The sequence below is a fragment of the Papio anubis genome, chromosome 16, assembly GCF_008728515.1.
Source record: "Papio anubis isolate 15944 chromosome 16, Panubis1.0, whole genome shotgun sequence".
In the NCBI taxonomy this organism is placed as follows: domain Eukaryota; kingdom Metazoa; phylum Chordata; class Mammalia; order Primates; family Cercopithecidae; genus Papio; species Papio anubis.
The window spans coordinates 69,287,558-69,305,614 of record NC_044991.1 but is presented as its reverse complement, the minus strand read 5'-3'; the positions used below and the strand labels follow the sequence as shown (position 1 = coordinate 69,305,614).

Genomic DNA, 18,057 nt, shown 5'->3' with positions numbered 1-18,057 from the left:
GCAAGGCGAAAGAGCCAATGGCAAAGAGAAATGAAGTTCAAATTGTGGATTTGTCATTATTGTACAGCTCAGCAGATGGTTGTCCAGCCATGGAGGCCTCTGTGACCAGCACCCCGACAACACACACATACACACACACACACTCAGAGCTCCTTTCTCACTATGCTTGGTTAACCCCCAGTGGAGGTGCCAGGAAAGCAAGGCATCATTGCATTCTGAAGCTTAACCTTGCATACTTATGCTATTTATCAGGGGTGATAAGAAGAATCCTTCAAATTTATATATGATAGCTATTACCATTATTATTTTTGTTGAGTACTGATGGGTTCAATAATGGTATGAATCACTGGAATTTAGTAAATGCTTATTCCATGCCTGGCACTGTGTAAGGGCTTTATTTACATGAATTATGTCCTTTATCCTCAGAACAACCCTATAAAGCAGGGGTTGCCAAACTTTTTCTGTAAAGAGCCAGATAGGAAATATTTCAGGATTTGCAGGCTATATGGTCTTTGTTACAACTACCCAACTCTGTGGGTGAAGTATGAAAGCAATTGTGGACAATACATAAATGAATAAGTGTAGCTGTGTTTCAGCAAAGTTTTATATGCAAAAATAGGCAGCTGGCTGGGTTGGTCTGTGGGCAATAGTATGCCAGCTGCTGCTATAAAGTGAATGTTCCTAAGCTAGAACTTGGGGTATCCACAGCTAAGAAGGTGGGAAACATGAGTTTCCATCTCCTACATCCTTCCTGCTCACTGCTCTTCCCTTATAATTCTAGTTCTAGAGGAAAAAAAGAATGAAGATATTTTCACATGTGACTTCTAAGGGTGAGATGGCTGTTCTTCAGCCACAAAGTAGAGAGCAAGCACCCCTTTCAATGAAAACCCTGCATCTGTAGGGGTGTGGGTCACTTCTGTCAATCTAGCCCCCTATTTGCAAGCTTGGGGTAGCCTGAACCCAGGCCCCCCGATGAGACTCAATCCCAAACTGCTCTCAGAAGCCTTGGTGGGTCTGTCTTTGTGAATCTTGGCTATATCTTCAGGGCAACCCCCCAATGAAGGGTCTAACACATGGCCTCTTTCTTCATGTTGGCATGGTCCTCAGTGAGCCAGTGAGGCTGCAGCCCCAATCTTGACTCTCCTCTGTACCCCAGCAATGGGACCTGCAGACCTAGGCAGGGTCCATCTCTGTGCCCCTTGGGAACCAGGAACTGGAGGGAGCATGCCTTGCTCTCCTCTGCAGCCACACACCCCACCCCCTACCACAACATTCTCTCCTCAACTAAAGTTATCTAGTGGCTCAACAGAGACAAAGATACAAGCAGCAAGGTATCCTTCTTTTTTTTTTTTTTTTTTTTTTTTTAGATGGAGTCTTGCTCTGTTGCCCAGGCTGGAGTGCAGTGGCATGATCTCAACCCACTGCAACCTCTGTCTCCTGGGTTCAAGTGATTCTCCTGCCTCAGCCTCCTGAGTAGCTAGGATTACAGGTGCCTGACACCATGCCTGGCTTATTTTTGTATTTTTAGTAGAGACAGGATGTCACCATCTTGGCCAAGCTGGTCTTGAACTCCTGACCTCATGATCCACCCACCTCGGCCTCCCAAAATGCTGGGATTACAGGCGTGAGCCACCACACCCAGCCTCCACCTCTTCTTCTCAATGACCCCTGAAGCTTAAAGAATAATTTATGGCCAGGTGTGGTGGTTCACACCTGTAATCCCAGCACTTTGGGAGGCCGAGGTGGGCAGATCATGAGGTCAGGAGATCAAGACCATCCTGGCTAACACGGTGAAACTCTGTCTCTACTAAAAATACAAAAAAAAAAAAAAAAAAAAAAGAGCCAGTATGATCACACGTGCCTGTAGTCCCAACTACTTGGGAGGCTGAGGCAGGAGAATCGCTTGAACCCGGGAGGCAGAGGTTGCAGGGAGCCGAGATAACACCACTGAACTCCAGCCTGGGTAACAGAGACTCCATCTCAAAAAAAAAGATCTTATACTAGGTTTTCTCAGTCTCTGCAGTATGGATATTTGGGGCCACATAACTCTCGGGGGGAGCTAATCTGTGCATTGCAGGATGTTTAGTAACATCCTCTCCTCACTAAATGCCCATAGCAACCCCCAGGTGTGACAATCAAAATGTCTTCAGACATTGCCAGATGTCCCCTGGGAAACAAAACAGCCTCCAACTGAGAACCACTGTCTTAAACTGAAGGTCAATCATTGCCTTGTGCTCTCAGCTGTAGGTTCTAATTTCCAATTCCAGATAAATAGAAAAAATCACAGGCAAGATCTGTTAGCACCATGTGACATTAACTTTCGGTGCAAAGTAAGCATAATTATCCCCACTATACCTATGAGAAAACTGAGGCCTGGGCTGCACAGCTAGTAAGCACCAGAGCCCAGATTTGGACCAAGGCTGCCTGAGGTCAAACCCCTATATTTTTTATACTACTTCTGACCTGATCATGAATGAACCCTATGAAGGTTTTCCTGGAATGAGGAAGAGTTTGCCATGATTTGCATGGTGAAAAGAAAACTAGATTGTACTTGCCCTTTCTTTAGCATGTTCTATCTAATCCTGACAGCAGGGCTTAGAGGTAGATATTATTCTCCCCATTTTACAGATGAGGAAACTCAGGTTCAGCAAACCTAACAAATGGTTTGAAATCAGCATAGCAAAGATTTGTAAGCCCAGTGTTTCTGTGCTCAAAGCCTTGATATTTCAACACCAGAAAAAGTAGGTGGCTGCTCCCTAAAGGGGAAACTGAGTCTAATTTCCTACATAATACTCTACCTTTCTGGTCAATGTGTCCTGCCAGCCATAAGAAAAGCTTGGTGATGGCTGGGCGCAGTGGCTCACACCTATAATCCTAGCACTCTGGGAGGCTCAGACGGGTGGATCACTCGAGGTCAGGAGTTCAAGACTAGCCTGGCCAACATGGCAAAACCCCATCTTTACTAAAAATAGCCAGGCATGGTGGCAGGTGCCTATAATCCCAGCTACTCAGGAGGCTGAGACAGGAGAATCACTTGAACCTGGGAGGCAGAAGTTGCAATGAGCCTAGATTGTGCCACTGCATTCTAGGTTGGGCAACAAGAAAACAAGAGTGATACTCCGTCTCAAAAAAAAAAAAAAAAAACGAAAAGAAAGAAAAGCTTGTTGATACATAAGACTTTGATACCCACCCTCTTGCCTTTGACCTCCTTCTGTGACCTCTTTCCTTATCCCAGTTCTGTATGCAGTACTGGCCTGAGAAGACCTCGGGGTGCTACGGGCCCATCCAGGTGGAGTTCGTCTCCGCAGACATCGACGAGGACATCATCCACAGAATATTCCGCATCTGTAACATGGCCCGGGTAAGTACACAGCCACCATTGCTTGCTGAGCTCCTCCTCCCCAAGACAGATGGAGGCTGCTGAGAGAGGATCCCGCTGAGCCAGCCAAGAGTCTGTGTTGTGCTCTCCTGATGATTTCTTCCTTGAGGAAGTGATGCCTGTGCTGATTCCGGCTCCAGACTCAGCAATGACTTCAACACATAGAGATGCAACGAGCGACATCCAACTTGCCATCTGCCTGTTTCCTGACACACTTGCTGCCATGTAGACAAAACTTCTTAGACATTAGATCTTCCCCACTGTGTCTCTGTATTGGCATGAGTTGATACAGCCTTTGATTGGATCCCATAAGCTTTGGGCCAGGCACTGCCAACACCTAGATGAAAAGTGATTACTTACTTCCATGAGGATATTCACTGGCTGAGCAGAGTAGTGGGTGGGAGGGGCAGATTAGCAATCTATGAAATGGTTGCTAACACAGTTTTGGTCACTACTTGGGGCCCAGGATGAAAGGAGCTCAGCACCTCCCCTGCCCCTCAGCTCAGAGTTCACTGTCTATTGAGAAAGTGAGACATGTTCTGGCACATGAGCCTCAGGGAGAAAGAACTCCGCCCAACAGTCAGGGAAGGCTTTCCTAAAGAAAGGGACATTTAAATTGGGTTTTGAAGGCTGAGTAGGAGTTTTTTAGGTACAAAAGGGGGTCAGGGCAGTCACGGCAAGAGAGTCTGTGTGCACGAAGGAATAGAAGTAGTCATGGGGACTCTACCCATGAGGACATGGCTTAGATCCCGCTTGGTCTGTCCTCCACTATGATGCTGCAGTCCCCAGGGTATCTACAAGGTGCGTGTCCCCAAGCATCCCCACCAGAACAGCCCTAACAGCCTCTCTGTTCTCAGCCACAGGACGGTTATCGTATAGTCCAGCACCTCCAGTACATTGGCTGGCCTGCCTACCGGGACACGCCCCCCTCCAAGCGTTCTCTGCTCAAAGTGGTCCGACGACTGGAGAAGTGGCAGGAGCAGTATGACGGGAGGGAGGGACGCACTGTGGTCCACTGCCTGTGAGTACTAGGGAGGTGTCACCAGGGCAATAGGATGGTGGGTGATAAAGCATCCTTGCAGATGCTGCTGGCCACATACACCAGTCCTAGGCAGGCCTGGCTATACCACAACTCAACATCCCTCAAAGGCTAGTGGCAGTGCACTCAAAGGAATTATGATCCATTAATGGAACAGGGCTGCCAGTTTGTTGTCCTGAACTAATATATGGCATATGATTGATGCAAAACCTGGTAGTCTTTCCACAAACATGAGAGGAGGTGGCAGACCATGTTCCAACGCTTGTAATAATAAGGTGAGCCCCATTTTCCAATAAGAGGCATGATATGCCCTGATAGTCACAAGAAAACCCAGGACAAAGTGGGTTCCACTGACCAGAACCTCCTTTGTTATTTCCCGAGGAAGAAGAAGAAGGAGAGAAAAGGGAAGGTGTTGATTATGAGAGCTTAATTTAATCCAGACATTTTAAATGAACCATCTCTATCCATTTGTGAAGTAGATAATTATCATTTTGTAGTGAGAAAACTGAGGTGCAGGCAGGGTAAGGTCATCAGGAATCAAGGGTGGGGCTATGGCTTGCATTCCCTGGCCTCTAAGCTAATGCGCCATTGATTAACCCACACTGTCTCTGAGTAAACCAAAGGACTTGTCTACTATGCCTACTTCTCTACGATGGGTTTAGAGGGATCACAGGACAAAAAGAGCATGAGGGAAAGGCACTGCCCTGAGGGACTGATAGACAGATGTGAAGGACTCTGGGAACACTATTGCACAGGGGCACAGTGAGCTCCAAACCAGCTGTGTTTATACCCCCATTGCTGGGGTGAACTGCAGACTTTACCTCCTGTCTTTGAATGGACATTGTCCAGTCTAATGAATTCTGATGTCATTACGTGGGGTGGAGGTCAGGACCTCGAGAGGACAGTGGCTGACAAAGGGTCCAATGTCAAGAAAATCACTGAATTTTATAAGCCTCAGTTTCCTCATCTGTTCAATGGGTATGTGGAATTAGACAATCTTCAGACCCTATAGTGCTTTGGCATGAAATAGAAAGTAAACACACTTTATCTGCCAACATGACCAAGAATGCCATGGTAGCAAATATGCAAATGTTGTCAATGTAATTACTTAAAAGAGCAAGTGTCACAGAACCTATCCTAGGAGTACAGAGTGACCACAAAGGGTTCTACGAAGTCTCACACCCAAAACAAATCTGCAGCCATAACAGCTATGTGTGAAATATTTGATTCACAGTCACTCACTTTGCTTTTTAGAACTTCAACGATTTGAGGAAAAGTCATTGAGAAGGCCTCTCTCTTTAAAAATGTATGTTAAAGGAAATTTGAACCAAGGTCTTCTCTTTCTCAGAACAAATATTTCTGGAGCTAGTGGAGGCACTGATAATATCTGACTGACCTCAGAATTGAGGTCAATCTTTTCAAAACCAGCTAATTATTCTCCCTCTCAAACAGGTGGTGCATGCACATGTTAGGAAAGTCAGAGAGCTTAAAGGAGGTTAAACATACAGACACATAGAGATGCACACACAGAGCTTCAGGGCCACCACCTGCAGCAGATATTCCTTTCCAGAGGAAGCAAATCTCAGGCTAGAGTTCAGGAAGACACTACGTGGTGTCCCAAGTCAGGTTGATGGGTGGCATCAGCCAAGCCCAGGTGGCTCTGCCCACATCCCAGAAAGTAGCAGCTGGTTTCCTGCCAGCTAATCCCTGCTGCCTCCAGATGCCCAGATGCCTCCCACACATTCAGGTGACCTTATCTTAGCACCCATCTTTCAGGGTCTCAGACCACCAGGCCCTGAGACCCTGTGCCTACTCACCTCTTCCCTTTGGACACTGTTATTCTTGCTTCAGAAATGATAGAATCTTCTTTCGCAGGAGACCTTACTCTCTCTCTCTCTCTCTCTCTGTTTGTTTTTTAGCCTGTTTTTGTTTTGTTTTTGTTTTCGTTTGCAGTAGTGTCTTTTTATCTATGTCCTTTCCAGCCAAGGTGGCCAGTAGTTTGAACCAAAGGAAGGTACAGGGACATTCTTCTACCAACAGGGACCTTGGTTTCCTCAAGAGTCACAGACACCATAACAGACCCTGAAACGCAGGCACCAGTCAGGGAATGGAAAGCAACTCTCTGTACTTGAAACATCTGGTCACTGCGTATCCTGTAGATAAAACATCTGGGAGATGGACTGAGTGCCTTAGTTTCTGTCCAGATGTTCTTTAGACACAGACCATTACATGAAATCATTAGTTGCTCTTGGCAACACGCCCAGGAGTTCTGAATCAGGCATATTCCTACAGGGACTCTCTGTAAAGAGTTTGAAGGGTGTTTCCATGAAGATGACTTATGGAATTTCAGAAAGGAATAACAGACATAGCTCTGCCACCAACCTTCTATCCCTAGACTCAAGATCAGTAGCATCTTGCTTAAACCAAGGTGTACAGTAGACAGCTGTCATTTTAAGATAAAGCCTATCAGGCCCAGTTCCTCCCTCCAAGTTCCTACCTCCAAGCTTGGGCTGGCTGACCCTAGGCTAACAGAGTATTGCTGTCCTTAGTGGAGGATGGGAAGAACTAGTAGGAAAATCACTTGGAAATTTTCATTGTCTTTATTGGATGTTTAAGTGGACCCACAGCATCCTTTTGGACATGGATGCAAGCATCAGCAAGGATGCAGGTGTCACATGTACAAAGACACAGTACTGTCCTGCCCTTGGCGTTTGGGTGAGTGTGCCCCGAGTGACTGTAACATGCTCATAGAACCAAGAAACATCAAGCTAATTGAACTTTCAAAGGTCATCTAGTCCAACCCCTTCATTATATGAGTGAGGAACTTGGGGCCCAGACAGAGGAAGTGACTTGCCCAAGGTCAAAGGAAGTTAATGGCACAGAGTCAAACCATAACTCATGGCTCAGGCTAAAGCCTGCACCATTCATTGCCTTGCCTTGTATCTGCCCAGGCAGCTGATCCCTATTCCTACTGATGTACCTTTAGAATCATCAGGTGCCTGGAAGGGACCTAGGAACATGGCTCACCTCTTTGCTCTGTGTCTAGAAACGGGGGAGGCCGTAGTGGAACCTTCTGTGCCATCTGCAGTGTGTGTGAGATGATCCAGCAGCAAAACATCATTGACGTGTTCCACATCGTGAAAACACTGCGTAACAACAAATCCAACATGGTGGAGACCCTGGTGAGTATCCCAAGGACTGTTCTCCAACAGCCAGGGGCTGACTAGTTCCCTTGACCTGGAGAAAATGACATCAAATAGTAAAATCACTCAACAGCTGGCTGCTGATTATATACCTGCAGTCTGTGCCCTTGATATGCACCATTATCTGCCCTGTGTCTTCCCCTTCCAACCTCCCCAACTTTTCTTTCTTGCAGGAAAATCCAATTATTAATCCTGCTACACCTACTTTGCTTCACTTTCTGCCCATTCCTTAAGACAGTGTTGTTAATTCAGGCTTAAAGGAACGGATTCTGGATTAGTAGAATGTGAAGTATGCTTTCACTTCTGTCTAATTATATTCCAATTAATTTATGCTAATTTTTACAATAGAGAGCATTTGCAGTAGAGAGCACTGTGGAGGAAAGTGTGGCAAAGAGGGTGTGCAGGCCGAGCCCCAGATGGTAAGACCCGGCCAGTACCATGCTGGGCCACTGCACCATGCACGAGGAGCTTTAATATGTCTTTAAACCTACTCCACGTGTGGTCTTGGTCAAAATGAGGCCCTATTAGCACGTGGGTCACAGACCAGCAGCAGCATCATTACCTGGGAGCTTGTTAGAAATGCAGAATCTTGCGCCCCACTCCAGATTTACTGAATCAGAATGTGCATTTTAAAAAGATTTCTGGCTGCCTTGTATGCACATTACAGTTTGAGAAGCACTGTTGTACAAAACAGTAAAAAAGAAAGGGAATGATGCCAGCTGGGCATTCGAGGAAGCCTGGGTAGAAGCAGCCGTCAAGCGGAATTTTGAAGGATGTCCAGATAGGGGTAATTTTGAGTTGACATAATGTGGATGTAGATAAAGTTTTCTCCAAACTCTGTATCTCTAAACTGAATGCATTTTCCCTTTCCTTTTTCATCTCTCTTGTCTCCTCTTCTCCCTCTCTGCCTCTCCTCCTCTCCGCCTCTCAGGAACAGTATAAATTTGTATACGAGGTGGCACTGGAATACTTAAGCTCCTTTTAGCTCAATGGGATGGGGAACCTGCCGGAGTCCAGAGGCTGCTGTGACCAAGCCCCCTTTTGTGTGAATGGCAGTAACTGGGCTCAGGGGCTCCGAGGTGGTGGCACCCTGCCTGACTCCAAGGAGAAGACTGGTGGCCCTGTGTTCCACGGGGGGCTCTGCACCTTCTGAGGGGTCTCCTGTTGCTGTGGGTGATGCTGCTCCAAAAGGCCCAGGCTTCCTTTTCAACCTAACCAGCCACAGCCACGGGCCCAAGCAGAAGTGCACCCACAAGCAAGGCCTTGGATTTCTGGCTCCCAGACCTCCTGCTTTTGTTCTGAGTTTGTGGATCTCGTGGCAAGCCGACTGTGCAGGTGCTGGGGAATGGGAAGCTCCCCTGCCTTCCTTCTCCTTGGGAGTGGAGGAGATGTGTGTTCTGCTCCTCCATGTCATGGAAAAGATTGGGGCTCTTGGGGGTCACTGCTCTGCTGCCCCCTGCAACCTCCTTCAGGGGCCTCTGGCACCAGACATTTGCAGTCTGGACCAGTGTGACCTTACGATGTTCCCTAGGTCACGAGAGAGGCCCCCATCCTCACACCTAACCTGCATGGGGCTTCGCCCACAACCATTCTGTACCCCTTCCCCAGTCTGGGCCTTGACTGTCCAGCATTCACTGGCCGGCCAGCTGTGTCCACAGCACTCTTTGATAAAGGTGTTCTTTGCTTTTTTGTGTGGTCAGTGGGAGAGGGTGAAACTGCAGGGAACTTCTCTGTTCCTCCTTGTCTTTGTAAAAAGGGACCACCTCCCTGGGGCAGGGCTCAGGCTGACCTGTAGGATGTAACTCGTGTGTCTCTTTGGTGGTAGCTTTCTTTGGAAGAGACAAACAAGATCTGATTATTTTCCAAAGTGTATGTGAAAAGAAACTTTCTTTTGAGGGGTGTAAAATCTTAGTCTCCTATGTCAAAAAGAAGGGGGCAGGGGAGTTTGAGTGTGTACCTCTAAGACAAATCTCTCGGGCCTTTTATTTTTTCCTGGCAATGTCCTTAAAAGCTCCCACCCTGGGACAGCATGCCACTGAGCAAGGGAGAGATGGGCGAGCCTGAAGATGGTCCCTTTGGTTTCTGGGGCAGATAGAGCACCAGCTTTGGTCATAATTTGGCTCTCCAAATTTGAACTCCTTCCTAAAGAAACCCAGCAGCCACCTTGAAAAAGGCCATTGTGGAGCCCATTATACTTTGATTTAAAATAGGTCAAGAGAATCAGGCCTGGAGATCTAGGGTCTTGTCCAAAGTGTGAGTCAGTGAGAGGGAACCAACATTTGCTAAGTCTCTACTGTATGCCAGGGATCATGCTTGGCACTTTCCACAGGACATTCCACTCAGTCCTTATGAACCCCCAGGAGAGAGCTACTGGCTTGTTATTATCCCCATTTGATCATCTCCTCCAATGAGGAAACCCAGGCGCCTTCCTCAGTGATGAAATCCTGGGTTCCAAAGGGGCAGGTAATGGCAGTGAGACTTCTCTGTGCTGTTTTTCTCATGTTCTCTAAGTCAAGCAGTTATTTTATGGAGGGAAAATAAGGCCAGAAACTTCTGAGCAGAGAACTCCTCTACAAATGGAAATTCAGTACTTTCTTCCTGATGCCAGTTCTTCTGGGAAGCCCAGAATTTCATATATATTTTAGTAACACATTCCCAGCTCCCCAGGAAAGCCAGTCTCATCTAATTTCTTAGTCAGTAAAAACAATTCCCTGTTCCCTCAGGCTATGAAGGGACCAGCCAGGGACACTCTCGATCTTGATCTCTAGCCAGTGCTTAGGCCCAGTATCTGACAGCCTCAGGTGGGCTGGGACTGAGGAAGCTCCATCTTGAAGGCTGGTCTAGCCCCAGACAGGGCATGAGGGGCAGAGAACCCAAGAAGGCACAGCTTTGGCCCTCAGGAGCCCACTGTATGCTGGGGAAATTGAACCACAGTGCAGTAGTGTGGAGTGGATGAGTGTTCCATGAGCCTAGGAGCAAGAAAGTCTCTTTGGCCTAGGGCTTCCTGGAGAAGGGGACATCCGTTCCTGCTGGGTCTTAACAGGTAGAAAAAGGAAAAAAAAGGAAACTCAGGCAAAGGGATCCATATGTGCAATAGCAAAGAAATGTGAAAAGGAATCAGGAGGAGCAGTCCAGGGGAGGCCAGCCCAGTGCGGGCACAGCACAACAGGCGGAGCAGCAGGGATGAGCCAGGGTCCAGGAGAGAGAGGCCCATCTCGAGTGCAGACTTTGTCCTATTGGCAACAAGGAGTCCACGGAGCTTTAGAGAGATGTACTCAGCTTCGTGTTGGCAAAGACTCCCTCTGACCAATGGGGCTGACTCTTTTACTTTCATCAGACACTGTGAAAACATTCCCTTAAGTGTGTACTTTTTAATATCACATCTCTTTGTCTGTCTGCTCACTGTTTTGTTGCTGGAACTAAATATGCAGTGGATCATGAGACTCGGATGCTATGAGAAACCCAGGGTCTCTGCTTTACCATGGAGCAGGGTCACCAACCCAGATCTCCAGGCCCATGAGGATGGAACATGAAAGGAGCCCACAAAAGTGGCTTCCATTGACATGGGCTCCGGAGCTGTCTAGAAGTCCAGGGACACCAGACTTGATCAAGGAAGGGCTGTCACTTTAGAGGTTCAAAAGGAAGTGCCTCAAAGCAAAGGCAAGCAAAGGAACCCCACGATGAATTTGCTCTTTTCCTTTGATGAGCCTCTCCCCAGGTGTATTTCAGCAGACCCCGGGGACCCACCCACACTGGGCCTGCTGGCCTCCCTTGGCTCCAGCCCACTGCCCCAGCTGGCCTTCCCCAGCCTGCAAGGAGCCTGGAGCATGGGAGATTCACCTGCTGTAGGCTATTTTCTCAGATCTTGATACATCCAGACAGGATGAGGGTGGAGGGAGAGCTATTTAACACAAATCCTAAGATTTTTTTTCTGCTCAGGAAGGGGTGTAATAGCTGGCAGATAAACATGACAGCAGTTTCTATCATTTTAAATGGTAGGAATTTAAAGTGTGACTTCAAGAAGAAAAAAACTTGTAAAAATAAATAAATAAATATATATATATATATCAGGCCATGGTGGGGTAACCCAGCAAGGACCAGTGATGATTCCCCCAGCTCATCCCCTTGTTTTCCCACAACCCAACCATTCTCCAAAGAAAGCAGGGCAGTGAATAGGTCTTAAGCCAGTGCACACAGGAAGAAATTGAGGCTCACAGATGGGGATGACTTCCTAAGATCCCATGGGACAAGGATGTGGCAAGGCTTGGATGAGATGGGGCACCAGTGCCCAGGAATTTGAACATTTTCCTTTACCCAGGAAATCTCTGGAATCAACACCACCTCCCCCAGGGGATCTCCCCACCCCACCCCATTTACAGGGTGAGCTCAGCCTGTCGTGAGCAGAGGAAAATATTATTAGTGCTCTCTGAGTCTTTACAACAGGAGCTCTTACCTCATAGATGTGAACCCTATTTGGAGAAGATACAAGGAAGTAATGAGAAGCCCAGGAACTTTCTCCACTTGTGTGTGTTTATGGCCTAGATAGCTACAGGATGTATCTTAGCTGCACTCCAACATTGCATCCTTTCTGGGGTGAAGAATCTGGGCCAACCAGGGGCCCTTGGGTCTCTAGAAGGCCACAGTAGGCCTTTGTGGGAATGGAAAGGGACAGCTTGCTTTTAGTGCTGGCCCTCTCTGTGGGTGTGGCCTGCAAAGGAACCAACAGACCCTATGCTGGGGACTGTAATGTGTGAGCTCATTAAATTCTTCCAACATTCTAAAGGAGGGTTTGTGATTGTCACCATTTTACTGATGAGGAAAGTAAGGCTCCTAGGGGAGAAATCACGTGCCCACAGTTCCATAGCTAGTGAGTGAAAGAACCAGGATTTGAACTGGTTTTTTCTCACTACAGAGACTATTTTTCCACCATTGTATCTCACATTTTTCCCAGGAGGTTATCCATAACAGAAGAGACTAGAGTGGAACAGCTATCTCAGTGGATACAGCTCAAAGCAAACAACAGTAAGCTTAAAATTCCTTCATAGTCTCATGTTTTACTTTAACAATTCATGCAAAATTTGCATTCCACTTTCTGATTTAGCCTGGTTGGTTTTAATATGACTGTATGAATATTTCAAAAAAAAAAATGTGCTCTGTTCCTCATGTTGTTCTGTTCTGTTCACCTCACTATGACGGACCCTGGGTCAGCTGGTCTTGAGCTTGACCCTAGAATTGACTCTAGGAGCAGTGACCCTGCTGCCTCCCAGAGCCAATTACAGGCAAGATTAAGACCAACTGACCTTCTCCTAGGCAGCTCCTTTGGTGTGCAGATGCTCTGACCTCACTGTTCATGAGTGGACCTCAACTAAGGTATCTTCCAGTTGGGTGCTGGAAGGAACCCATTGACTCACACTAGAATGATGAGGATTTGCTCATCTGGCGTGGAGAAGGATGAGCCCACAAAACCCTAAAAGGAAAGGAGAGGCTGGACACAGCTGTACTCAGCAGATTCCTGAATGCTAGGCTGGAAAGTGGTGCCTGTTGTCCAAGTGGAGTCACATGGTTGCTAATGTGGGCAAGTCTGAGGACACACTTCATGAGCAGCTGGGGTCTGGAAGGCTCCTCGCTTTACCCTGGCCACATATACTTACTGGTTGCCTACAGCACATAGCACCTTGGAGAGAGCATTATTAGGAAACCAAGATTACTGTGGCACAATTAATTCCTGGGTAAGGCATGGGGTTGTGGTAGACAGAGCTCAGTCTTTAGTTTGAATCCCAACCCTGCCATTTCTTGGCCATAGAGTGTTGGGCCAACCAATTAATGTAAAAACATACATGAAAAAAGGACCCTCATCAACATTAGAAGGGGTAGATTCGGAGCACTTTAGGCAGGAAAACAGGAAGGCAAGGCCAGGAAACTGGAACCCAATGAATACTCAGAACCAAGGATGCAGATGACTTATTTAGCGAAGTGGTCACTTCTGTGACATAGCTGGACAAAGGATGGGTAACAGCTTGGCAGAGCCAGTTGGAGCAAGGGCAAATCTCAGTGTCTGGGGCAAAAGATGATGAATTTCCCTCTGACCCATCATGTTTATTCATCTTCCACTCCCCATTGCCACACTAGCTCTTGCTGTATGTCCTCAGCAGGATCTACATTCCCTCGGCGCTGGTGGGAACCCCTTAGAGTACATAGAGGTGTCAGTCCAGTAAGACTGCTCTACACAACAGAAGTGAGGCCCAGGGAATAGCAGCCAGGCCCTTATCCTGTTATCTCTGCAGGAGTGACTACCCTACCCAGATCCAGAGACACTGAAGGAAATAATTCCCTGGTACCTCACTGCCTCGGGACAGAATGAAGAAAGCCACCCTTCCTTAGGCTGCAGCTGGCCACTGCTGGGCTGGGTAAACAGGTCATCAGCACCAAGCTAAATCAGGAGTAACACTATGGAAGACATGGGTGAGCCCAAGAGGAAGCATGAACACGATACTGGTCCTAAGTCATGTCAACAGGTTGTGCTGGGCCAGGATCCCCAGGGGAAAAAAAATGGTCAACCCAACTGGAGGGTAGAAGAAAAAAAACATAAACATGGATAGTCATGTCATCTCAAATCCCTGACTTGCCTTCCTCATTACTTAACAGTGTGAGCTCCTTCTCACTCTATGACCAGCTTTGAATCACAGCCAAGTAAAACAAGGAAATAGGAAAAGTAAATCCAACTAGAAGAGACAAGCTGATATTCAGATTTGTTCACTCCTCCCATGCAAGGGCTCTCTGTTGGAGGTTTTCCATGTATACATGTCTAGAAGTGATAGAATGCAAGACCTTGGCTTCCTCTTGCAGGGATCTGCCTTTGAGGTCATAGACTGTCTGAACAACAGGGAGAGAGGTTAGTGGTGGAGCATGGGGGGAGCTGTTCTAGCCCCAGTTTCTTCTGACACATTTTTCAGGATCATGGATCTGATCCTCAGAAGCACAGGAAAGACATCTAAGCCATATTTGTGCACATGAGCAGACTCTTCTAGATTTTTAGTAACCAGGGATGGGCTTTTGCATGGCACTGACTATACAGTTGTCTTGTAGAGATCAAGCCAGTCTTTTGCATCCCACCTCCAGAAAAGATGGGAAAAGGTCATCAAAGGGGCTACATTCACCAACTGAAATCCACCCATGAATGTTAGGTCTCTAAAAGGAGGCATCAGCACTCACAATGGTAGCCTCCAAACCTAGCATCCTACCTATCTAAGAGCTCAGTGGTGGTCCACTGGGACAGATACAAGGGAAGTAAAAGGGCTCAGGATGAAAGAGAATCTGTTGGGAATACTTTTAGGGGCTGGATCGTTACGGGGCTTCCTTCTGTGTCTGAGAACTGCTCTGGGTGGTGGGATGTGGACTCTGATCCTTGATTGGAATGTTCAGAGAATGAGTGTCTGGTGGTCTTGAAGTGTTGGACATAAAAGTATCAGTATGAAAGCCTGGAGCTCAGGGTGATTAATGAAGTTCATGGTTCCTTAGTGAGCAGGACTCTTGGATGTAGAGGAGAAAGGGTCGTAGGAAGTAACCCGCCAAAATTACAAATTGAGTCTCTGTACAATTACTTCAGTGCCTTTGGGTTTATGAATACAAATCAGTGGACCTTCTCTATGATGGCCCAACAAACTCTCAGTGCCCACCCTGTCCCTGTATCTCCCATGGAAGATGAATACTGTCAGGTGTTCTTTGGGTCAAAGCCCCCAGGGCAGTCTGGAGGCTCAGAGGGCAAAGTGGTGTCATTCCATGTAAAATCAGGCTTCTGAGGCGTCAGGCAGAATATGGTGTCCATATACTCCATAGGTCTGCAGATTCTTGGATGAAGTCAAGCACAGTTTGCTAGACCCAGGTCACTCCTTTGAGTATAACTAGGACCCATAAGTGAAACTTAATAGCTGTAAGGAAGACCTGCTGTCTGCCAGAGAGGATAAGCTGCCCATCTCGGCAGCTGTCTAATAAATGCCAGGTGTCTCTTTAAAGGGAAGAGGAGCATTGCTGAAATGGATTTCAGGTCACTTCCATTCTAGATGGGTGAGATCTTGTGGAGCTGGGATCACATTTGAACTCATTCATACCTGTAGAGCACAAATCCAAGTAGAGTGTGTTTGGTCTGTACAGGTTGAAGCCCCCTGCTCCCCCGTCCAAGTCTCCTCACTGAGCAGGCCAACATGCTGTTGTGGCTGCATATACTGGGCTGATCCATTCTGGTTATCACCAAACAGCAAACCATAGGGAACAGCCGCTTTGCCATAGACCCAATACCCACGTAGATCTCTGATGAGAGCAGCCATAACTCAGACCCACTGACCAACAGGGCCATGAGTGACAGCCAGAACCAGTGAAGGTCCAAGCAGGACACAGACCAGGGCTTTGCTTGCCATATACATTATCTCCAGAGGTTATTTCTACCCCACTCCCTATTCAAGGCCTGTTGGAGCAGATTGCAAAAGCAAAAGCACAGTAACTCAATTTACACATGATTACAATCATTTCCAGTGCACACATTTCATCACCAGGTGGATCCTGAGCTAGCCCATGTAAATCCAGGTTAACCCACATTGGTAATCAGACTCAAAAGCACTTTTCACCCTACATTCTACTAGCCAATCAAAGACAAAGAGTTGTGGCCTCTACCATTGCCTTGGCTTCTGAACACCCTCACAGGCTATCCCAAGGTTCCCGCTCAACTCCAGGGAGGCTGACATCTTCACATCCACTGGGCATATGATATTGCATGAGACCAAAGTCTCCACATTGTTTGCAGCCTCCTCCATGAATCCCAATGGCCTGCACTTGTACAGTTTGGGTGTTTGATAGATAAAGCACGTATGAGAAGAGAAAACAAAATAAATCAACTTTTTAAAAAAGCCAGCACTGTGCTGTCAATGTTTTTTTTTTTTTCTTTTCAATTCTAGCTTAAAAAAGCAGAAGGTAAATAATGTCAGGTCAATGAATATCAGATATATTTTTTGACTGTACATTACAGTGAAGTGTAATCTTTTTACACCTGCAAGTCCATCTTATTTATTCTTGTAAATGTTCCCTGACAATGTTTGTAATATGGCTGTGTTAAAAAATCTATACAATAAAGCTGTGACCCTGAGATTCATGTTTTCCTAAGATATTCGTACTGGTGTCTTCCTGAGGTTGGGTAGGGATGAGGTGGGGACAAGCTGAAGGAGGAGGAGAAAAAAAATATTATCAGCTAGGTTTCTTTATATTTAAGTTAATCTTTACATCACAGGAAATACATATTATTCCCTCTTTGCAGATGAAAAAGTTGAGGCTCAGAAATATCAGGGGATTTTCCATGACTGCACATTGAGCTAGTAAAAGGGTTGGGTGTAAAGTGGTGTTTCTCAAGTGTGGTTCATAGAGCATTGGCATCAGAATCACTGTGAAGTTTGTTACACATACAGATTCCTAAGCCCAGAGAATCACAATTTCAGGGTCTGCATTGCTAACAAGTTGCCTAAATGTATCAGCTAGCTATGGCTGCATAATAAACCACCCAAAACTCAGTAACTTGAAACAAAAATATTATTTGATAGCAGCCACCTAAGACTCAACTGATCTAGGCTGAGCTCAGCTAATCTCAGCTAGGCTCATTCACATGTTGGCTAAGGGCTCCAGTCTAGGCAAGGCTTCGCTGGGGCATGTGAACTGTTATATCCCTGCACCTTATTTTCTTTACCCTCCTCCTGGCACCAAGGAGGTAGCCTGTGCATATGCTCGTCATGATAATAGCAGGAGCATGAGAGAATGTCCAATCACGTATATATTTTGCCATGCCTTTGCTGGAATCATATCTGCAACATCCCCTTGGACAAAGCTAGTTACATGGAATACTCACAATCAAGGGGCAGGGATTCTGCTTCTTGACATAGACCCCTCTTCTCAATTTTCCAGAAAATGCTGAGCTGGTTGGCCAGGCACGGCGGCTCACACCTGTTATCTCTGCACTTTGGAAGACCAAAGTGGGAGATTAGTTAGGCCCATGAGTTCAAGACCAGCCTGGGCACATAATGAGACCATATCTCTACAAAAAGTTCAAACAAATTAGCCAGGCGTGGTGGCACACACCTGTAAGTCCCAGTTACTCAGGAGGCTCAGGTGAGTGGATTGCCTGAGCCTGGGAAGTTGAGGCTGCAGCAAGCTGAGACTGCACCACTGCAGTCCACCCTGGGCAACAGAGTGATGCCTTGTCTCAAAAGAAAAAAAAAACAAAAACGCTGAGCTTAGGTATGAAGCCAATGGTGCCTGATGCACACTTTAACACTATAATCTCAGAGTGTAATCCATGGGTCACCTACATCATTACACCAGGGAAACTACTCAACATGTAGAGTCTGATTCAATAGGTCCAGGATAGGAGCTAGGAATCTACATGTTCAGCAAGTGCC

At 46.7% G+C, this 18,057-nt stretch overlaps 1 protein-coding gene across 14 annotated transcripts in view; it reads left to right on the top strand.

The window, feature by feature from the left end:
• PTPRT (protein tyrosine phosphatase receptor type T) overlaps positions 1–16,774 on the top strand; it is a 1,118,479-nt gene extending 1,101,705 nt beyond the window's left edge. For 13 of the 14 annotated variants that reach the window (XM_017944806.3, XM_017944803.3, XM_017944801.3 and 10 more), the window contains 4 exons: positions 3,236–3,361; positions 4,237–4,400; positions 7,465–7,600; positions 8,553–16,774. In XM_017944806.3, the coding sequence (XP_017800295.2) occupies positions 3,236–3,361; positions 4,237–4,400; positions 7,465–7,600; positions 8,553–8,606 (480 nt within the window). In that variant the 3' untranslated portion in view covers positions 8,607–16,774. The remainder of the gene's footprint in view (positions 1–3,235; positions 3,362–4,236; positions 4,401–7,464; positions 7,601–8,552) is intronic. The other variant, XM_021921809.2, reaches the window with a different exon arrangement.
• Positions 16,775–18,057: the final 1,283 nt, after the last annotated feature.